The sequence below is a fragment of the Bipolaris sorokiniana genome (genome assembly GCF_000338995.1).
Source record: "Bipolaris sorokiniana ND90Pr unplaced genomic scaffold COCSAscaffold_18, whole genome shotgun sequence".
Taxonomy (NCBI): Eukaryota; Fungi; Ascomycota; class Dothideomycetes; order Pleosporales; family Pleosporaceae; genus Bipolaris; species Bipolaris sorokiniana.
Window position 1 is genome coordinate 711859 of NW_006911912.1, and position 22458 is coordinate 734316.

The following is a 22458-nucleotide window of genomic DNA, read 5'->3' on the forward strand; positions in this document are numbered from 1 at the left end:
ACTGTAGGATCATGCACGTATGTAAATATTGTCTCGACCTGCGCATTTACAGAGTGGGAACCCTCGAAAAGAAAGCAACTAGGCCCGGGGACTTCCAAATCTAGTCAGTGGCATCACTACAATCACTGTGCTGCGCCCCGATCACAACCTCTCGAGAAGGAACAACAGCATCGGTTACAGAGTCGTAGATGTCATTCTCTCAGCACCATGTACCACTTGAGATTGCAGGCGTTGGTAGGATTGGTGTTGTATATTTTATAGTTAGCGGATGAACAAAACATGTATATAAAGGAGAAGCAGCAGCATCACCAAGAACCTCACACACCAGTACACAACCAAACAATCAAGCTTTCTCTTCTCTCCACTACCAATCACTTTTCTTCTCCCTTCCCCATACTCTAACTATCCCTATAAACCCTCAACCATGCGCTCATCCCGCATCTGGGCCTCCGCCCTCACTCTCAGCACCACCCTCGCCCAAGGCGACCTCGCCGCCCTCCTCTCCTCCCAACCCGACCTCAGCGAACTTCTCACCCTCGTCTCCCTCATCGATGGCCTCGCACCCACCCTCTCCTCCGCCACAAACATCACCATCTTCGCCCCTACAAATGCCGCTTTCGCTGCCGTCCCTCGCGACATCCCTGAGGGCCAGGCCATCGAGTTCAAAAACGACACTGCGGCTATTGGGGCGCTGCTTGCGAATCACGTCTTCAAGGGGGTGTATCCGGCAGAAGTGATAGGGGAGATCCCGACGTTTGCGCAGACGCTGCTGAATGGCTCATATGTTAATGCTATTCAACCTTTTTCAGATTTTACGGGCGGAGCGTATAATGGGCTTGTGAAGAATGGGGAGGAGGTGTGTGTGTTGAGTGGGGAGCAGACGGTTTCGACCGTGACTGAAGCAGTAAGTCCTTTTTTATTTCCCCCCAAATTTGAATTGAGTAAAGCGGGTATGGAAAATGGGTGGGATGAAGGGAGAGCTGATGGTGGGAACTAGGATATTAAACTCGGCGAAGGCATTACGATTCATAAGGTTGATACGGTACTTTCCTTTGGCGCCCCCTTCCAACTCTTCACCTACCGCGCTGGCTACACCGCCATGAACAGCGCACTCCAAGCAGCCCAGCTCGCCATCGACTTTGGGCTCAACGGGCCCGATCAAGTCGGGCTGAACATCTCCGACTTTACAATTTTCGTCCCGGATAACGCAGCGTTTGAAAATATCGGATCCATTCTCGCCACCGCAGACAAAGAGACGCTGCAGACGGTGCTGAAACACCACATCATACCCAAAAACGTCATCTTCTCGCCTAGCCTGGGTAATGTGACGGTGAAGAGTATGGCGGACGAGGACTTGGTGTTTACGGTGCTGCCGGATGGCAGTGCGTGGGTGAATGGAGCCAAGATTACGTTTGTGAATACGATCTTGTATAATGGGGTGGCGCATGTGATTGATGGGTTAGTATTCTCTCTCCCTTTCCCATTTCCCCTTTGTCTTCTATTGCTTCTTGGGTGGAGGTGAATAGGTGAGGAGAAAACTGACAGAAATCTAAAATAGTGTCCTAAATCCCCTCGCGCCATTCGACCGCGCATCACTTCACCCAGAAGCGCCAGCAGCTGAACGCACAGCGTTTCTCAGTGCAACCCGTGTATCTCCCCTTCCGATACCGAGTGCGTCGCTGGCGTTTTTCGGGGATGCAATGACGTATACGACTACGCCTGAGTTGCTGAAGACGCTGGCGCCGCTGGCGGTTCCTACGCCGACGAGTGCGAGTGCTGCTACGACAAGTAGCTCTCCATCCATGGTGACGAGTGTGGGTGTGAGCGGTACGGCTACGGGTACTTCTCCGCCTATGGAGATGTTTACGGGTGCTGCGGCAGGTGGATTGGCACCAGCGGCTGGTATGGCGGTCGTTGGGGCGGCGGGCCTAGCTGCTATGTTTTTCTAAGATATGGATGTGCGAAGGGGAGGGTGTGGGGTATAATGAGCGGAATGGTGGTGGTATATACATGGGCATGGTTAACGAGCATTATCTACTGCGTTCCTTTCAGCTTTTTTCTTCTTCCCTACTTTGTAATAATTAATCATAGATACATTATTCGTTACAATATCATGTTTTCTAGCATCACGATATTACACTCTCTTCTTCTCTCAGTACATTCCAATTATATTATAGGAGAAACTTTGGTTGTGCTTTTGGGGGTGGCGGTGAGGAGGAGGGAGTCGATAGGTCTGGATGTGTTACACGTTGCATAGGAATAACAACCTGTATGCCGCAAATTATGACGGTCCCCGTTAGAGGTATTGATATGGATGAGGCTAGATTCTCCAAGTTACATTGGAGAGCCAATAGTCCTATCTCAACTCCTTCAGACATGCAGTTTAGATTCCAGGTACAAAGCCAATGTCGCTACACTCGTCAATGTCATGGCCACACCAACTAAGACCACATGATTGGACTTGGAGAACTAGCAGGTGGAGGACTGACGTTCGTCTTGTGATGTCAGGAACAAAGGGCGGGGAATGCTCACTTACAAGCGGCGTCGGTTTGGCGGTGATCGGTAGGCATAGCTGGCATATCACTAGTGGTGTGGGTGAGTTGAGAGAGGGGGAATGCGTGATGGTAGTCGCTGAGCATTCGACGTGCTGTTCTGGTGGCTTACCTGTTGAAGTGCACTTAATCGAGACATGTTTATCAAAATCAACCAATCAAGCGCCGAGCAAACCCTAGATAACAAGGCCGGAATTACATCCCCCCAGAGGCCGGAAGTCGAGCGCGCACTTGCGGGGTCTCTTCGGCGCTACGCTGGTTGGCTGTGTTGCCGAGAGGAGCCGCCCTTCCTATATTAGTACTGTATGACAGGGTTAGGGAACTTTGAACCGGGGTGAGTGAGTTGGGAAGTTGTGAAAGAGAGATGCGGGTGCGAAGAGAGGTATGGTTTTTTTGTGATGGTGTAGGTTTGGTGCAGATGGTTTTGGATAGTAGAAGGGAGTGGGTGTGGTGTGGATTTGGTTGGTAGGAGTCGGGCCGAGGCGTGGAAGGTGTACAGAAGGCATGGCGGATGGCATTGTTGATGGGGAGGAGTGGGTGGTGATAGAATGATAGAAAAATAGGTATGATATGTAGAAGATGACGTTTGAATGTGCATCGGAATGATGGCTGAGTTGGATGTATGATGCACTTTGATTCATCTTTTGGCTCTTGGGGCTGCATCGCGAAAACAGTGAATGAGATTGATACTGCGCTGTCACTCGCGCCCCTCTGTTCAATATCCGTTTTTTCTCGAAATAAAACATCTATGAGGCAGTCTCTTCCTCTCATCTACAAGAAATGTAGCTAAAGCCTCATTGCCGCCCTAACCCTCCCCTCCAACATCCCCATGTCTTGGCGACGACGAATCGACGATAAAAAATTGGTCTTGTGTGCTCTGGGGAACATGGGGAAACTCAAGCGGGCAGCAGAGAAAGCGTCCGGGTCAAAGTCTGCAAATGGAGACAAGTGATCCAGTCATTACGTACTTCTTATCTTGGTGAGGCCGGTACGTTTCCGTGGCCGGTTTTGATTCCGGCCACGAGATATAAGCGTGCGTTGAGCCCGCCTTTTGACATGTTCCTCTTCAGCACCAACAACAACCATCGGTTCCCGGTCCAGGTCTCTTGTGACTGACACCTGTTCATCTCAAACATCTTTTTTTCTTCATTATCTTTTGTCTCGGCCATCATGTCTCCCACTTTTGACTTTCCTATCCTCAAGGACACCCGTCCTGAGGACCACTCCCTTCCTGCCTTTATGGTGTCAACAACACGAGGCTTCCTCCCTCGTCAAGAGCCTGTTGTCGAGCTTCCAAAAGAGTTTGCACCTCTTGAGTCGCTCCTGCAACGCATGCCTATCAAGACACTGTCAGGGGAGCCGGGTCTCCTCGCCAACTTTACCTTTGGCGAGACCCTGCTCAAGGAGCTACCTGATCTCTCTCCTGAGGTTGAAAAGTATCGCGATGACCTTGTTGTCATGAACGCACTGTATCGAGACTACTCTTTCCTGGCCTCTGCCTACCTGTTTGAGCCATGCCATGAGAGGCATGTCAAGGGTGAAGCATATGGCCTGGGTCGCCAGTTGCTGCCGAGATGCATTGCTCTGCCTATTGTCAAGGTAGCTGAGATGTAGGTTGACCTTTATTTTTTTGAATCTTCCTGTACTTGTGGCTAATGCAAGAGTGTAGCGCTGGCTTCAAGCCGTTCATGGAGTACGCAGGCTCATATGCCCTCTTCAACTATCGCCTCGAAGACCCTTCTCGTGGTCTCGAGTATGATAACCTACGGCTGATTCGTGCTTTTGAGCACGGCTTAGACCCTACTTCATCAGAGGCTGGCTTCGTACTCGTCCACATTGCCATGGTCAAAGAGTCTGGTGCTCTTGTCAAGGGAGCTGCGGACATGATTGAGAGCTGCATGACGCGTGATCGAGAGGCCTTCAACGATGGCCTACGGACACTCGTCAGTGGACTGAGTAAAGTCAACGGGGTCATGAACAGTAAGTGACATGCTCTAACTGGTTTATGTGTTTCTGACAATGGTAGCAATGTGGAACCGTAGCAAACCTCAGGGATACACAAACTTCCGCACATTCATTTTTGGCATCACGTCGCAGTCCATGTTCCCTAACGGAGTCATCTACGAAGGTGTGAGCGAAGAGCCAATGTCCTTCCGCGGCGAGTCTGGAGCCAACGACAGCATGATCCCCATGTGTGACAATCTGCTGCAAGTGCAGATGCCGGAGACACCTCTAACGGATATTCTTCGGGACTTTCGCCAGTACCGCCCTGGCAACCATCGCGAGTTTCTTGAGGCAGTACGCGACTCGGCTGAAGAAGCCGGAGTGCGGGAGTTTGCAAAGGGCGACTCTATCTCAGCTGCACTCTATCTTCAAGCTCTTGACCAGGTCCGCGACTTCCGCTGGCGGCACTGGTGCTTCACACGCGAGTATATTCTCAAGCACACATCGCACCCCACTGCCACGGGTGGTAGTCCGATTGTGACAGTAAGTTTTTGTCCCCATTTCTACTTGGATGTTTGCTGACTGGCGATAGTGGCTACCAAACCAGCTCACGGCAGTACTCATGCAGATGGCAGATACCTTTGAGTACTGCAAGGCGGTCAATGGTGTCAGTGATATTATGGAGGTTGCCAACAACCAGCGCGAGACATTGCAGAAAGAAGTGGCCAAGTATTGCGGCGAGCGGGGGGTCACGGCCACGGCGGCCGCCTCGTGAAGAGTCAATGGGGTTGTATGTAAGTACGCAGTATGTAAGATTAGATGCACCAACACGTCACATGACTATTTTTCTCCCATGTCGTCTGTGATGCCGTGATACAGATATGCCTCAGCTGCTAGCGGTGAAGGTCGTGTCGTGTCCTGTCGTGTTCGTGTTTGCGCCCTTCTTGGCGGTGGCCAGAGTCTGGAGCACGACCAGGATCCGCAATTCATTGAGGGCGCAACTCTAGTGTACATGACTGCGATGAAGATCACGACGGTGGTAGCCTTATGGGTGGCGTTGAGGGCTGAGGGTGAGTCAATGGGCGGGTGTCAGCGTCATGGCCTCTATCGATAGCAGCTTAAGTGCCCGTCCGCCCCCGGATTTCCTAGCATCATGCACTTTCCAGCGTCATCCAGCACACGCCACCCTTCATTCCTCACGGCACAACGACTCATGGAACTTCGACTCTCGGCCCGCATATCGCGAATACCAACCGTCTTGTTAATACGGCGAACCCTTTGTATACTACACAACACAACCTGACATCGACTACTATCACTCCACCGTCCACTACTATCCCCATCTCCACATACCCAATGGCTTCACGGCACGAGCCCAAACAGAGCCCAGCAGAACGGCGCAAGGGCGAGTCGGTGCGTAGCCATCCTGCGACTTATGCGCGGAATCTGACTTGTCGCCACAGGCCCTGAGCGAATTCGCAGACTATGTCGAGAAGCAACAGGCGCTGCGACGCCCCCCGGGCCTTTCCCCCGCCACTCTCGACGACCACGACGAGCTGAGCGTCCTGGACGAATTGGGCCTTTCTGACGACAGCAAACCGCATATTCGCCTAAAGACGCTTCTCTCCGACCCTGCAGAGGACAATGTCGCTGCCCTCGCTGAGCATATCAAGGACCGCCTTGCCGAAGGCCATGGCGAGGTTCTGTTTGACGTGGGGTTGGAGGATACAGGCGACTCCATGGGCTTCACAAAAGATGTCTGGGACGCAGCTGTGGACAGAATAGGCATTGTATGTGAGCAGATCAAGGCCGACTACAAGATGCTCCTGACGAGGAACGTTGGTGGTGACATTGAAGTCGGCCCTCGCGATGCCAAAGACACAAGCTGTAGTGGCAAGATGATATTGCGCAAGCGGCCAGAGAGCGTCGACGATGTCATTGAGACGAGAATAGCTGTTGTAGGAAATGGTGAGCTGGTTGGATCATATTCAATTGCACAATTGCTGACAGTGCCCAGTTGATGCTGGCAAAAGCACCATGTTGGGCGTCTTAGTTAAAGGCGATCTCGATGATGGCCGTGGAAAGGCGCGCGTCAATCTCTTCCGACATAAACACGAGATTGAGAGTGGCCGTACGAGCTCCGTTGGTATGGAGATTATGGGCTTCGATAGCAAGAGCGAGGTAGTCGTCTCGAACGTCCCCGGTCGAAAGCTCACATGGGAGGAAATTGGTCGGCGATCGGTAAGTTTTATCAGTCGCCATGTACAAATCAGCTCTGACATCCACAGGCCAAAGTCATTAGCTTTTCTGATCTCGCAGGACACGAGCGGTACCTGCGCACCACGGTGTTTGGCCTGTTGTCGAGCGAGCCTAACTACTGTTTGCTGATGATAGCAGCGAATAATGGACTTGTTGGTATGAGCAAGTAAGTTTACCCCGCGCCCTTCTGTTTCCATTCACTAACCGGTACAGGGAGCATCTCGGCATTGCACTTGCCATGAAAGTGCCAGTCATGGTTGTCATCACTAAAATCGATATCTGTCCACCCCAAATTCTCGAGCAGACCATTACGCAACTGACGAAAATTCTCAAATCTCCTGGTGCGCACAAGATACCAATCTTCGTTAAAAACAGGGAGGAGTGCATAAACACTGCGACCCAGTTTGTGTCCAGCCGCATATGTCCCATCTTCCAGGTGTCCAACGTCACTGGCCACAATATTGACCTGGTTCGCATGTTCCTTAACGCACTCCCGCACCATGGCAACTACGACAGCTCTGCGCCTCTCGAGTTCCACGTCAATGACACATTCTCCGTCCCCTTTGTCGGCACCGTTGTGTCAGGCGTTGTCAAGTCTGGCGTCATACACACGGGTGACACCGTCCTAATTGGCCCAGACAGTCTAGGCCAATTCCAAACCACGAAAGTGCGTTCTATCGAGCGCAAACGAATACAAGTCCCCGGATGTTCCGCCGGCCAATCAGCCAGTCTCGCTCTCCGCAACGTCCGCCGAAAAGACGTCCGCAAAGGCATGGTCGTCCTCCACAAACCCGACAAACCCGACCCCACAACCGGCATTCTGCCCAACCCCAAAGTCTACCGCGAGTTCGTTGCCGAAGTCCTCATTCTCTCCCACGCAACCACCATCAAAACAAAATACCAAGCCATGCTCCACGTAGGACCCGTCTCTCAGACCTGCGCCATCATCGACATTGATCGCCAGTACATTCGCACCGGTGACCGCGCTCAAGTCGCTTTCCGATTTGTCCAGCGCCCGGAGTATCTTACTGTTGGTGATCGCATTCTTTTCCGTGAGGGAAGGACGAAAGGTCTGGGTATTGTGAAGAGAGTAGGATATGATCCCAAACATCCGCTCAATCCGGAATTGCATAAGGAGAAGGAAAAGGAGAAGGAGAATCAGCGTGAGGCGATCAAGACGTGAGGGGGTTGCAGAGAAAGACGTAATTAGTTCGCAAGTCATTGAGTAGCTAGTTAATCACGATCGAATCGCTTGAACAAGTTATAATATCAGATTGCCATTTTTGAGCCTTTTCTAATCCATCTATACATACCAAGGAAATTAAAAAAGCTTTCGACTTCTCTCACCACTACACGTCCTCTTTTTCCCGCTTCCATTCGAAAACTTAAATCTCAATGTATAACACAGCAGAACCGTGATAACATGATATGGATTTCCGCCTCCCCGAAGTTCTACGTACAACGAGGGACTAGTTAAATGATTTACAAAAAAAGTGTTAGAAAAAAGAAAAGAATGGTATCCCATCCCACCCCATCTATATACCTTGCACCTCGCACTCCCCCCAAACCCCTTCGCACCCTTTTATGATTTGAAAAGAGAGATAGAGAAAAGTTCCAACGCTATAGAAAAAAAAAGAAAGTCAGAAACATTTGCTTTCAAGAAAAAGAGATGGAAAGAAAAGGAAGAAAAGAGAAAGGGAACCCCACACTCCTCCTAACATTATCCACCCCTACCAAGCAACTTCTTCCCGAGCGCCTTCGCCTTCTTCGTCCTCGGCCCATCACCTGCACCTAACTCCTCTTCCCCATCATCCTCTCTATCCTTCCCATTGCTTAACGCCGTCGCCACACTCCCCGCCTTCGTACTCGCCGCTCCGCTATTCGCCCTCGCACGCATATGCCCCGCAAACGGTGAACTAACCCCCGCAATATGGCGACTAAGACTATGAATCAGATTCGCATGGATCGGCTCTGTGTTATCGACGCGTGACAGCTCGTCAGCAAAGGCGCGCCCGTCTTCGACGTCGACGGCGGGGCTGTGGTGGGTCGAGAGGCCGCCCATGATGGAGCCGTGGGTGGAGCGGGCTTGGGATGTTGAGGGTGGTTTGGAGGCGGAGAAGTAGGAAGAGGCTTCTTCAGAGACGGTACTGATAGTGCTGCCTGCGCGGCCAGATGCGAAGGAGCGGCGGCCGACGATACGGTCGTCAGAGGAGATGTCTGAAACGGCGCCGGGGGATTGGTCGAGTGGTGAGTTTGATTCAGTGACGGATTGGTCGGGGGAGGAGGTGAGGAGCGTGCTGCTGTTTGCGATTTGGCGGAGGCGCGATTGCGCTTTGGCTGAGGGCCGGTGGTGCGATATCTTGTTACCGACAATGGTACCTGCATGCGAAAGGAGCGCCCGCAACACATCTTTCTTAAGTTGCGTGACGAGGTCCAAGTTCGACCATGTCTTGTTGCGGTACTCAATTGTGGGCATGCGGAAAACGAGATTGTGAACGTCTTCCAAGTTGCGAGAACTCTTGCCTTTATATGAGAGACAAAGTACCATAGATGGCACCTTAATATAGGCAAAGGTCATGAATTCACTTGCACGATTCATCATCTCCGTCAGGTCGTCGTTTCTGGCTTCCTTCTTGTTGGCTTTCCTCTCACCCATACCCACCATACTCATGCCGGTGCCGGTACGGTAGAGTGCAAAGCGTTTTCCACTGCGCTCGGATTCGTTCAATGTTATACTGGAGTTGGTCGTGCTAGATCGGACGGAGCTTGGTCTGGTGGTGGACAAAGAAGAGTTACTGCCTGGCGTGGGCATGTTCAGCGCCGAGTTTGGATGCAGATTCCGGCGGAACTCAGTTCCACTACGAGATGGATTATCGCGGAAGAAACGGAAGTAGTGGTTGCTAGGTCTCTTTGGTGGGCTTCTCTTCTTGACATCATTCTTCTGGGAGGGGGCAGGCAGTTGCAGCGTCGGAGTAAGCCGTCGCTTGAGAGATTCCACGGCGCCTTCGTCGGTTGATAGCGATGCTCCCATGTTATGAGGTACACTTGAAAGAAGGACATCATCATCATCCCCCTGATCCTGGATCGGCAGGGTATGTTTGAGCAAGAGAGGAGAAGGTGTAGTCGTATCGCTGTCTCCAGATGTCGGGAAGACGTATTGAAGTAGCTTCTTGCCTATTTGGTACTCCAACTGGACTTTGAGAGGATAGAGCTCAACCTCGAAATGCTCCACAACAGGTATTCCGGCAATTGATTCCAGGGCTACAAGGTATACCTTGAGACATTTTGCGTTTTCCGGCAGCGTTTGGTCTTTCTCCAAAAAGGGCGAGATCATTTCGGGGTATAGTGCGTTTGGTAGCAGGTTCAGACCACGGACCTGCTCAATCTCCATCGAATTTGCGTTTGACCCGTCGTTGTTGTCAGTTCGATCAAACACCACATTCTTGAGTTGGAACTCTGCCAGAGACTCAGCGCCCTCGCGGAGAAGGTGCCATACGATGTCAGAGGCTGCGACACAAATTCTCAAGAGACCTGTTGACTCTCTTGTTTGCGAGCGATCGTCTTGCTTGCGCTGTGCAGTAGTGATGGCTTTCATGACGAAGAATAGCTCGTCCTCATACACAGCCAGGTCCTTCTCCACTTCAATGCGATCTTCCCATCCTTGCTTGTCCAAGTACTTTTCATGGATCTGGAAGACAGCCTTGATCTCCTCAAGTTGCTGAATACGCTCCTGAAGACCCATGACCAGTTTCGGCGCACCAGCAAGATCGGTGAAATCAGATGCCAGCATAATCTTCTCAAGACGTTCATTGCGCGTCTTTTCCAGTGGCTCATGGTATAGCAAGAGGTCAAGCACAATAACATACATGGCGTAGTATTGCCTCGAATCGCACATCGCTCGAACATGTGGAAAGTCTACCCAGAGGTGATCGATCCTGCTTTCTACGTGGTCGGTGGACGATGCGGAATCAGCTGCCGAGACATCGTCATTGTACTTCAGGCGCAGCGCATTGTACTTGTCATATCGCATACTGGCCGAGGTACGCTGCACGACTCGCTGGAAACCGAACGGATTGGTGTGGAACTCAAACATGACTTCAAATGGTACCCATGGAGGCCATGCTGAGCCAGCAGGTGATCCGTAGCTGCTTCCAGAGTACATGTGAATGTCTTCAGTACTACTGAATGTCTTGGAATTTGTCACAAAGATCTGCAGGCTGTCCATGGCAGTAATAAATCTTCGCTGGACAAGGCCAGAGACCTCATCCATTACTCGATCCTTGTCCATGATCGAAAGCACCTTGAGTTGAATGCCCTTGGCCGTAACAAGGACAGCAGATTTTGTGTCTTTCTCGCTTTGCAGCTGTATCTGAGGTGCGATGAGACGCACAAGATACGAGTTCTGGGATACGTAGTCGTCTGCAACATCTTCATCCGTTTTGGACGCATTGGCTTGCACGGTTTCTGGCACTGCTCCAGCTCCAGAAGAAGATTCGTTTTTGGCGTCTTCCTCGTCGGCATTGACAAACTTCTTGCCATCATCCAGCAGTTGTGCGATGGCTTCATCAATATTCAGGCCAGCTTCGGTTTCGACAGTCACAGGAGCCTCTTGAGTCGAACGATTTGATGGTCCTCGATTTCTCTCTTGCTCTTCTACAACGTCCAGGATGAACTTTACAGCCCTTCGAGACATGTAATAGACAAAACCGCGACGCTGGCTGACTTGATGGATGTAACGTAGTATGATGTTGCGCAGTGAGTTGCTCCATTTCAAATGTATATTGTGGATAATGAAGCGGTTATTAAACTCGTTTGTTGAGTCGGTGATCGGGTTCGGAGGAACGTTCGAATCTTTGCTGTTCCTGTCCGCGGCATCTGGGTCCTCATCTGCCTCAAAGTATTCGTCCTCTCCATCTGCCTCTGGATCCCGGGCAGTACTATCCGAAGATGCTCCTCCTAACCGTTCCAACAAACTCGCATGCATTGTGGATAAGAATTCGAGTTTCCGCTGAAGGAACTGCGTATGGTTCTTTAACGTCACAAGGCGTTGTTTTGTCTCTTGCTGCTCATCTGATGTTACACGTATAAGTTTGAGCTCGTGATCGTCGACAGTGCGTTGGTTGTGAGCAATTTGCTCTTTTACACGCTCGATACGTTGTTCAATCAAGTGGCACTGCACTCGTCGTGGATCATTGCGTGCTGAAATGACGCAATGGTGTGTAGGTTCGTTTCCGAAGGCACTTTTCCTATTCTCGTCGCCTGAAATGTTGTTGTTGTGATCGGTCTGGCGGAAGTATGTGAAGCGTGGTGCAAATGCGAGCGGTAGGATTTGAGTTTCTGGGTGTCGACGCGAAGGCAAGATCCAGCCCAGTTCGATGAAGTCGTCCATGTCTACCCATCCAAGATCGTTGTCTGGTATATTGAACTTCGAAAGATCGGCTGTGAGGTGTTCTTGATTGTGACTACTGAAGTCATCTGGGGCCAGATTGTCCAGATCGTCCGATCCAGTTCCAGCGATACTTGCAGACACGGCACGGATGTCTGTTCGAATAAAGTCAAGCTGGACCTGGTTTATTCGCATGCCAGTGGTTTGATTTTGTCGACTATCCTGTTGACCCTCTGGTGCTTGAACCAAGGTCCGGAACTCTTCTCGTCGCTGATGCAAGTCAAACATGAAGCTGTCCAGACGAGCTTTGAGTCCAGTGGCGGAAACACCACCTGTGCTGTGGTCCTCCATATCCTTGTGCTTATATATGTGGCTCATGTACAATGGCGACAATAAGAGATTATACTTGATGGTCGCAAGGTGTCGCCCAAACTTCTTGCTCGACTTTTCTACTCCGGGCCAAAGCTTGCCTTGACGCACGGGCAATGACATGGCCCCAGAGAACATGGACCACCAGCTGTAGAAATGAGTGAAGAAACGAGGAGAGAGGTGGACGCTGTTGTATGTCCTCGATGGCTCCAAATTAGCAACGGACCATTCTCGATCATGGGGAGCAGCGATAGCGATGGACATGTGAATGTGGTGACTACGGAACCCTCGGAAAGCGTCGTATTCCTAGTTCTTGTTAGTATTTTCTATCAGAGGAAGCGATGCAATCTTTACCTTTCCATCAGATGACTTTGCATACTCGGGATTCTTCAGAGTGACCTCGTAATGAGGTATGAACTTGAAGGAGCGTTCGCCGTCATCCAAGTTGCGCTCGAATACCAATCCTGCAACCCATCGCACGTTGCCATTCAGTTTCATGATTGTTTTCTTAAATACGGCACGCTTCTTTTGACTCGAGGCACTCGAGGCTGTGTCCGGACGGATATTAATTTCAGTCTCGGTCTCCTGGCGAGCATAATGGGTCAGGTCTGGAATGGCAAGTACGTAACCTCCGCTGTTGACAACCATGAAATTTCTTGGGTCTTCGTCTTCAGCCAAGCTGAGCTGGACATCGTTCTGCCAGCACATGACAAAACCCGCACCGTGGCCAGTGACCATGTAAGGGTCCCGCGAACCTTTGAGAATGAGATGAACATCCCCATCGCCTTTCCACGAGACATTGATTCGAGAGTGAAATGTCAGTCTGATCTTGTCCCAGAATCCAACACGCTCCGAAGGATCCACAGGAGGTTTCGTGAAGTTTTCGATGATTTGCATCATGTCCTGAATTGCAGGCTGATACGATGTTCCCCAGGTGATCCTGGTTGGGTATGCAGAATTGATGTCAATCGCCATGTCAGAGTAAGTCTTCACAGGCGCCACAGTGCGGCGAACATCGACTGCATAGCCACCTGTAAGCTCTCCTGCTGAGTTCCGCTCTGGTGGTACAACGACAACTCGACTGACACGTGAAGATTCGATATCCCTGAACTCCTCAGCAATCACAAAATCTGTTCTCATCGACACACTCGGGAGGCGTGATGATTGTATGTTGCCGATGGCAGGGAAGTGTATCAAAGGCAGTGGGTAGTCTCGAAGGTGTATTTTGGCTTCCCCCATTTGGAGTTGGACATGCATTGGTATCAACAAAGCATACTGTGTATCGAATGGCATGCCTTTACCAACCCGGTTCAAGAAGCGAGGGTACTCTGAAATGGGGAAAGAGGGTTTATCAATAACAATCTCCAAATCACTCACAGCTAGTGACATGAGAGCGGGACGTTGAGGAACAGCTAGTATGGTTTCCTTTTGTTCAATGTCGTCAGGCAATTCGTCCAAGCCCCAAAACGTTGAGTGAAGATCACTCATTGCTCGGTGCTCACCCGACATTGCAGAGTCGATGCGCTTCTTCCAAGTCTGGGCGTTCAAACGATTGAGCTTTATCCGCGCATCTTGGATGGAGGTCCGGTGTGATCCACTTAATTCACTAAACCCGTCTTTATTATATCGCATAGGATGGTCTGAACGACCACGCTCTGGCGAACTGCTGCCATTGGATTCTGCACTCTTGGTGCGCCGATGGAACCTTAGGTCCTTTTCTTTCTTCTTCAATTTGCCTCTTGAAGGGTCGTGGGATGACTTTGCACGATAACGCGAGTTGCCGCGTTGCTCCTCCTGTAACTTTCGTACTTTCAAGTCAAAAGCATGCTCACGAGCAAGCCTCTGTTTCTGCTCCATCAGCCCAATACGGTATATGGTGCCGAGTTTCCATTCAAAAGCATTGTCTTCTAGCTCGAATAGTACCGCACGGCTCCGCAATGAGATCTTTGGCACCACCTTGGGCCCTTCGGCTTCTTTCTCCAGAACATATTCGTTGGTACCAGTTCTGAAGCGGTGATGCAGTTGCTTGCCGGTCTTCATGACATTAGCAATGTTGTCAAAGACTTTGTGCATGACCAGCTGATGAGGCACGCCCATCCTGATTGCGTCCGTTGCAATGTCGAACAATTTCTCATCCGTGACGGTATGGCCATATCTCAGCTTCGACTGTCGATAGTCCATACGCAATGACTTGACACTAAAAATTCGACTCCAAGCCTTCTTGATGGCTGGATTCTCGGCAAAGAGTCGAACCAGACGCGACCTGAGGAATGGACTCGACCAGCGATGCTTGCCTGCTTCTAATCCATAAACTTGAAGCATTAGAGGTGGATCAGCAGGCATATCCGCTTTGATTTGAAGGAAGTGAGTTTTAATGTCGACCGTTACGATCTCGCGGTTGATTTTACTCATGGGATCGATAAGATCGTCACCAAGGGAGGGTACGGACAAATGCCGCGGTGACCTTAAAGGCGTAGTAGGCTCTGCCGCCTTCTTTGACCCACCCAGATCGAAGGATTGCTGTAGCACTTGTATCGCCATGCACAAAGCGAAGTGGCGGTACAAGGAGTAGCGCAGAAACAAGCTCTGACAATACATGTGAACGTGGAAAATCGGGCCTTGCTTGTCAGAGAGGGCATTGAAAGCAATCTCCATCTGGGGTAATGACAATGTTGGCTCCTGTTCCGATTGGTCGTCTTCCTCGATGACGACTCCTTCCAGGCCGTTGAAATGTATAGCAACACGTCTGCCATCAGTTGGATTGCCCGAAGATCTCTTGGGTGATTTCGGGGTAGCAGGAGGTGATCGAAGTATATGATCATCTCGATTGATTGTTCGACTTGGAGCACGCCGTCTAATAGGCTTAAGATCCATGTCATCTCCTCGATCTTGCTTGTACTCTGTTGTCCACGATTCCAAATGCAGAGCGATTCCACGGCTGTGTTTTGATACCGCGGGGTCTACACCGGCTACTTCGACATTGAAGTCTGATCCTTGAAGATGCACGTAGGCCATCCACATGGGCAACCTTCGCAGCACGTTCAATTCTCTCTGCTTGAGTCCGTTACGCCTACTGCCCATATTTTTCTGCATCTGTGTGACGATCTGGCGCAGTCCCTCACTGATTTCAGGCCGGACTAAACAGAGAGAGAATGTTTGCGCTGTGCCCCATACTTCAACCACTGGATCCGGAGCAGCGCTCATTTGTACCTTCACTTCAAGATAGTCCGTCAATAGCAGGTCATGTTTCTCGACAGCGGCTGTTTGATAATACAACTGCTGCGCATTCATGCGGAAAGTCGAGCTGAGCGCATAGTGCAAGTCGCCGCCTGCAGCATGGGATGACTCCATGTCCAGAGATATGGAAGATGACGCTGAGATGAGAAGGTCGAACTCGTCAGTGTCGCGCTTACTGATGTCCATCGGTGGAAGAGTGACTCGAATGACGGGCTCGTGAATCGAAATTTTGATGTTTGCTTTTGGTAGAAGACGACGGAACAAGAAGGGCTTGCGACTCCTCACTCTTTGCGGCTTTCGACGTGACTCGTAGTTGTGGAAAATAGCCACAAGGAGCGGGAGATGTTTAGGGTCAAGGTCTAGCGATGGGGATGTGACGACTAGATTAGCAAATAAAATATTGGTATTGCGCTCTGCACTGTCCTTGTCATTGGAGAGATGGATGGTTTTAGAAGGTAAAGTTGTGTTCAGCGTAGTCGTCGCCATGGGAATGTAGAGAAGACGATCGCACTGACCGTCACTATTGTCGATGCCGATGGATATGGATATGGCAGCAAGGAGAGCTTGATGTGCAATGTCATTGGGGGAAAAGTACATGCGATGTGCAGGGCTGCGAGGGTCTAAGCGAAGCAGGTCCATGCCGACTTCTTTCATGGAGAGGTTGAGATAAACAGGAGGCTCTGATTTTTGGCCAGTCTCAATCTCTTTTGTAAGGCCGAGGAAGCCAACGGCGAACTGAAACTCGTGTATGCCGCGAAGAATGGAGCTGGCGAATTCACGAGAGTCAGAAACGGTACGGGCTAGCGTTTCTTCGCGGTTGCCAGGGCCATCACTTTCTTCGGTAACATGCATGAGGGCAGTGTCTGTTGGACTGACACGGGACGGTTTCTGGGCGGTAGTGGCGCGGCACTTTTGGGCTCTGTCCACGCACAGCTTGATATCGTCGTACGGGATGTTGAGACGGCCGAGTTTGAGAGCGATGGAGGCATCACGCAGACCTTCAAGCTCCTTCTTAAGGAAGCCATGGATGTTCAGGGTGAAGCCATCGAGCAACTCTATTGATTCTCTGCCCTCGGGGGTAAAGAGTATACTGCGAGCAGTCAAGAGCCATTCAGCAGGTCTTTGTTCTTTATCGGGCTTGGCTTTGTGGTGATTGAAAAGCCTATTGCGGTCGACAGTCTTGCGTCTGGTGTCGACGGCCAAGTGCAAGCCCCCGACGTGTACCGATCCCACGTCGACAATGACAAGAGAGGACGCATTGGCTACCAAATCAACCTGGCACAGCCAATGAATGTTGCGATGGAGACGCTTGATCTTCTCCTTGGCATCCGTCAACCGCTTCCACGTCAGGCTTCTTGGTGTCTCGTCGTCGGTCGTATCGCCAGGGGTGGCTTCGTCGGAGGGGGGATGACCGTTCTTGCCCGTATTTGTAGTCCCGTTGGTCCACTGTGTCCAACCCGCCCTCTTCCGTGGCCTCTCACCAAGCGCTTTCAGGTCAACAGTTACTTTGAGCTCGTCCAGGACGATGCTGGCAATGGTTGGCCGGGCAAAGGTGGGCCGGTGGAGGCTAAAGCCAAGGCCACGAATCTCGATGCGCAGACCATCCTTGGGGGTAAAAGCGATGCGTCGCAAGCCTCTAGGGCCTAGCCGTTGGATAGAGATGCCCGTGGCGATGCGTATAAAGGCGAAAAGAACAAAGGAGAGAAGGTATATTAGGAGCAAGAGCCCCGCGAGGAACTGAAGAGTGGGTAGGGCCATTGTGGTGCTTCAACCGGGGGCCATTGACCGGCTCGAGTGTTATTGGGATATTTGGTCGCAAGTACACGCCATGTGCTGAGGGATCAGAAAACTCGTGCGGGCAAACATAATCGAGGGAAGCGCAGGGCTACGAGAGGGAGGGCATCGAGGGCGTCGTGGGCGAGCGTGAAAGTGCGCGGCGGCAGTGGATTCGGGACGGGTGGGCTAGCTCGCGGGAGCGGATGGAACGATGGCGTGATGGAACGGACGATCCGGACGTAGACTGAGGAGGAGGCGATTTTGGCACTGCCAGTCGAAGGAAGGCCTCGTCTAGAGTGGTCGCGGGGCTGTAGAATGCCTCTGTGGTATCCTGCTGCGATGCACGTCAGAATCCAGAATGCCAGGTTCCCACGCCTCCCACGTCTCCCACTCCCTGTCCCCTGTCCGCCAAGCTTGACCCGCATGCCTTCTGGAAGGAGTCCTGTCCCCACCTACCGCTAGCCTAATCTCACGCCCCCCCGACCATCCTCAATTTGCTCTCGGCGCCGACAATACGTATAGGTAATTATTCAAGAGACAATTCTGCGTCGAGGTACGAAGCCCTTCGCCCTCTATCTCGACTGGTATCTTCTCTTTCATGCTGGAAAGACTGGCAAGGCAATCGAATGCAGTATTCAGCAGGAACGAAAAAGGTGCATATTTCGTAGCACACTAATTTGGAGACGCAGATCTATTAGTACGCAAAGCAACACTAAAGAAGAAATTCCGCTGGCACCGCGAGTACTGCATGGCTTTTGGTCGGCTAGGTACTAAAAGCAGGCAGTGGATTATGCATGTACAAGTTGGCCTGCCACTCTGTGATGATAGTAGTTGGCGAAGTTCCTGATCGCGTGATATTTGCCAAGGCGCTATACCTAAACAGGATACCGGCCATCCTTGCATACACAATCGACTGCCATAGCAAATCCCCTTTTCCCTTCACGTGACATGCTGACAGTATGCATATTGACTTAATTAGGATGATGGTCAGCTCGCGTCTTCCACAGAAATGACCTTAACTCAAGGAATTCGTCACAGATGTTATGTTACAGATTCAAATTTTTTTCACTCCTAAGCATTACACCACGGTGTATATGATGTATGCTGTCGCAGCATGCACTCAAGACATGCCGTTCCATCTTGCAATATCAATTTTATGGGGAAAAATACATCAATCTTCATAAGGAAAACAGGTCCGTAGATTGTCTAATCTCTCTGATCCTGAAATGCTTTACAATTTCAACTCATAAACTGTAGGATGTCTCTCATCTTGAACAAATCTACACCCATGTTCATTTGAGCCAATAATGAAACTTACATTTAGCTCAATATATGCTCTCATCCAAATTGTAGAAATGATTGCAGTCTGAATATCCATTAGGAAGTTATGCTCCACTGATACGATATCACAACAAGACCTACAGCTTCCCTCAACATAGCCGAATCCGTGATTCTCTTATAAGTTCAACATGAGCTTCTCCTCATTAACCTCAACCCTATCATTCCTAAATAATCGCCGCCCTTATCAACTTCCAACCCCTGCCAGAAATATCCCTTCCGGGCCCCATTACACGTCCGCCCCATTCCGCTAGCCGGGATTCCGAACCCCCCAGGAATACAAGCCGCTTATATCACAAATGCTAGCGTAAATTCTTGCCGCTCCCCCATCCATCCCTGTAAAACACCCGCTTCCCCACTTCCCGAACGTCAGCAAATATCACCCACCCGCTCCGTGAATTTCAGCAATTCTCGCTTCCCCACCCCTTGCATGTAATCGGTAGTCACTTACATATTGGACAACGATCAAGCGTGCAAAGGAAGGAAGTAAGTGTTCGACGTGCTGCTACCCAGAAAGAACCACAACAAAAGATCAAGATTAGGCGCGGAAGGCTCCCCAATAACTTCTGATCAACGCACAAGCGACACAGCCTGACTCCCCAACAACGACCCCATCTTTTGAAGCATCGTATCTCGCGTCTCCAAGCTACAAACCTACAATTCCCTTCTCAACCCACGAAACCGCTTCCAAACTCACAGCCCTCATTTCGTGAATACATATTCCCTGGAATATCCAGAGTCTGACACAAAGTCCTGCGTCCGGCGGAAATTCTAGTCACAGACTCGAGGAGCTAGCGTTGATGTCACAACCCCAGAGGCAACGAGCGTATAAGTAGTTACAACCCGACCCCCAAAGAAACCTTGCGTAAGCCAGCACCTAGGTATACAAGATCTAGTACCAGCATTTCACAAAAACCCCCTTCCTCGGTCCGGCCCAAATACCTCGTTCGTCCAGTGTGATGTTTTTTTCAGTATCCCAGAAATCAAACTCATAGGAGTCAAGTTTTCAACGTCATCCTTCATTGTCTCGTAACCTAGTGGTATTTATTCTGCGTATTATACGGGTTTGGAATACAACTACGTATATCCTGGGCTTAACCCTGCCAGTTCCAAAAGTTAAGTAGGTATGTAGTACGTTTCGGTTTTGGATAATGAAGCCTGCGTCGGACCGCAGTAATCCCAACATAGAATCGAACCCGCTTCGTAGGAATTTTGCTAGCAATCTAGCCGAGGTAGGATCGTAGCGGCTTGACGGCATGCCAGAGTTGCTTCCTGGAGGACGAATCGCAGTATATTGAGGCTCTGCCAAGACAGCATCATGTTGGGACAGTGTATATGGGCTTGCAGGCAGGTAATCGGCGTGTGCCTCTAGATGAGAATGCTGTTACAGTCTGATCTAGTCATTCTGAAAGACAGTAGAAAGATCCCGTTGTGATGGGGGGAGGGCATTCTTGGTAACAAATGTGTATTTATCCCACCTACAAAGAAGTAACCACAGTACTCTGCATCAAACGAAGAGGAAGCGATGAGTACACTCACTTGTCTGTATTTATCTCTGAATCGTAAAAGCGCGGTGCATCTGTCACCACATGTACATGCAGTGTGTACGGTGATACTCTTGAGTAACATACAAGTCGAGCTCTCCTTGCAACGCAACGTCTCTGGAAACGGATGACGTGCCTTCTGGATCTCGGTAGAATGCCCAATCTTTCTCGGCTAGGAACTCTTCCATGAGCTTTGCGTTATAGCACTCTGGTAACTGCCACGCGAAGCTGAGAATGTCGAACTTGCATCCTCGACTCTTCGCTTCTGCTGGTGTGAAACCACACTTTGGCCAACTCTCGTCATGAGATGGAGATGAATTTCCGCGAGGTGCAGAGGCTTCTTGGTAAGGTGAAGATTCGTCTTTATACGGTGAAGAGGTATCTTTGTAAGGCGACTCGTTCCCCATTGTAGTTGCGTGTGATATATGGGAATTGGGCGCATTTTTAAGCTGCAGAAGGGTGACAATGAGCAATGGTGTTGTGATCATCCAGCGGATTACTCCAAGGATCGTTTTGATATGTCCAGTCCAAAAAGCGGATCGTTGACGGTGGTCTTCGCGACGCTCTTCGCCATCTCCACAAGAATCATATTCTGTAGATGATATGCGTCCGTAATCATAGTCCTTAACTTCAGACATGCTTCGGTGATGAGATTAACCTTTAATAAGGGTTACGTAGGGTGTTAGTTGTGAATACATACGTAGTGTGGTAGTGTTGGTTAGGAGAGAATCAAACTGCTTGATTGATGTAAAGTGTAGCGAGGTTCAAGTGAATCTAACTTGTAGGGCTGGCATGCCTAGACCCTAACTGCATCGCAACTATCATCGTTTCATGGCCTTGCATACTATACTTGGTAAAATCGCTGTTGCGCTTATGAAAACCAAGAAATCTAGCAAGGTGTTGATCCGATGCGATCCTACTTCAGATATTTGTCTCAATGCATGGCGCCTTAAGACAGACGGACACCAATCATGAGTACTGTGGTGGTAACCCAAAGTTTTATGTATGGGCCACTAGCAAGGGGATAACACAGGCCGGGGTAGAGAGTAAGAGCTATACTATGTATGTATATGGAGTGTGGCCTCCGTTGAGATTATCAAGAACAGCTTAGTGTTCTTCTGTAATGCATCAGGTATAGAGTTATCTAAAGAAGAGCCTAATCATCATTTAGTGCCTCCACAAGACACAACTTTTGCATAGTAGGACAGTATACGTGACGTATTACGCAGATAGGCACAGAGTATATTAGCTAGAGTGAATTAAGACGAATCATCAAGGAGTTAATCAAGGTTCGAACAAGACTGTACACTCTCTGCACGCGACTGTGGCTTCATTGGCCCGAAGGATACCCGATGAATCTCCAAGGGTTGGCCTTCCTGGGCCTCCAGTTCAGAGTATCAAGACAGTATGTTGGCCACTAGGTCTACTGGGAAGACTTGGGAATAATCGAATCAAATCAAGAACCACTAATCTGGGAACCTGTTAGCCGATGTTGTTTTTCTTGGTTTGGTCGTTCCCAAGCCTGCTACTGGGATATCTCCATGGAATAGTGTGCAGAGCTACCTTTATCATGCGGCATAAAATATTCCAATTTTCTACGTAAACTCAATTAAACTCTTGTCTCTATCAGCGGAAGCTGACTCGATCACGCTCTAGAGACTCACTGCGAAGTTGGAATGAAGAAAGGGTTCACCGTGCGAACACAATGTACCGAAACAACTACGACCCGGTACAACTCCGGCGTACGGACGTCAGCGATGTGTTAGGTTGCTCTACTAACTGGGTTTTTTGGGTACTCGGAGAAAGTATGAAGGGTACTGGGTACTCTTATTCTCCATATCCAATACTTTTCCCCTGAGACGTCAGGGTCAGATATAGGATAATTTCAATTAAGCGGAATTTCCAAAGAACGTAGAAGGGACCTCAGGTACTTAGCTGAGTTAAATATAACCGAGGCGATTCAGTACTTACTTAGTATTTATGAGACGAGGAATTAGTGTTTTATGATTCAAGTAATGCTTTCCTAGGATTTTGAGTAGGCTGAGGAGTCACA

At 50.1% G+C, this 22458-nt stretch overlaps 4 protein-coding genes across 4 annotated transcripts; 2 read left to right on the forward strand and 2 right to left on the reverse strand.

The window, feature by feature from the left end:
* The first annotated feature begins 49 nt into the window (after nucleotides 1-49).
* COCSADRAFT_41596 (uncharacterized protein) lies at nucleotides 50-2130 on the forward strand. The gene is made up of 3 exons (XM_007707068.1): nucleotides 50-904; nucleotides 998-1458; nucleotides 1559-2130. The coding sequence occupies exons 1-3, from the start codon at nucleotides 425-427 to the stop codon at nucleotides 1947-1949; spliced, it is 1332 nt and encodes a 443-aa protein (XP_007705258.1). The 5' UTR covers nucleotides 50-424; the 3' UTR covers nucleotides 1950-2130.
* Nucleotides 2131-3722: 1592 nt separating this feature from the next.
* Nucleotides 3723-7938, forward strand: COCSADRAFT_176284 (uncharacterized protein; the record flags this gene model as incomplete). The annotated part of the gene is made up of 9 exons (XM_007707290.1): nucleotides 3723-4162; nucleotides 4222-4532; nucleotides 4579-5039; nucleotides 5089-5244; nucleotides 5673-5909; nucleotides 5960-6464; nucleotides 6514-6737; nucleotides 6785-6921; nucleotides 6969-7938. The coding sequence occupies 9 exons, from the start codon at nucleotides 3723-3725 to the stop codon at nucleotides 7936-7938; spliced, it is 3441 nt and encodes a 1146-aa protein (XP_007705480.1).
* Nucleotides 7939-8475: 537 nt separating this feature from the next.
* COCSADRAFT_185543 (uncharacterized protein) lies at nucleotides 8476-17858 on the reverse strand (the record flags this gene model as incomplete). The annotated part of the gene is made up of 2 exons (XM_007707291.1): nucleotides 12865-17858; nucleotides 8476-12816 (listed from the first exon to the last, which is right to left on the reverse strand). The coding sequence occupies exons 1-2, from the start codon at nucleotides 17503-17505 to the stop codon at nucleotides 8476-8478; spliced, it is 8982 nt and encodes a 2993-aa protein (XP_007705481.1). The 5' UTR covers nucleotides 17506-17858.
* A 2585-nt stretch (nucleotides 17859-20443) lies between these two features.
* Nucleotides 20444-20812, reverse strand: COCSADRAFT_102599 (uncharacterized protein; the record flags this gene model as incomplete). The annotated part of the gene is made up of 1 exon (XM_007707292.1): nucleotides 20444-20812. The coding sequence occupies one exon, from the start codon at nucleotides 20810-20812 to the stop codon at nucleotides 20444-20446; it is 369 nt and encodes a 122-aa protein (XP_007705482.1).
* Between the last annotated feature and the right edge of the window lie 1646 nt (nucleotides 20813-22458).

Bases quoted from the DNA above. Each gene is read 5' to 3' on its own strand.
- COCSADRAFT_41596 (XM_007707068.1), top strand. From the start codon at position 425: ATGCGCTCATCCCGCATCTGGGCCTCCGCCCTCACTCTCAGCACCACC. The intron at 905-997 runs GTAAGTCCTTTT...GGTGGGAACTAG, and splicing joins TTTCGACCGTGACTGAAGCA to GATATTAAACTCGGCGAAGG. The intron at 1,459-1,558 runs GTTAGTATTCTC...AATCTAAAATAG, and splicing joins GTGGCGCATGTGATTGATGG to TGTCCTAAATCCCCTCGCGC.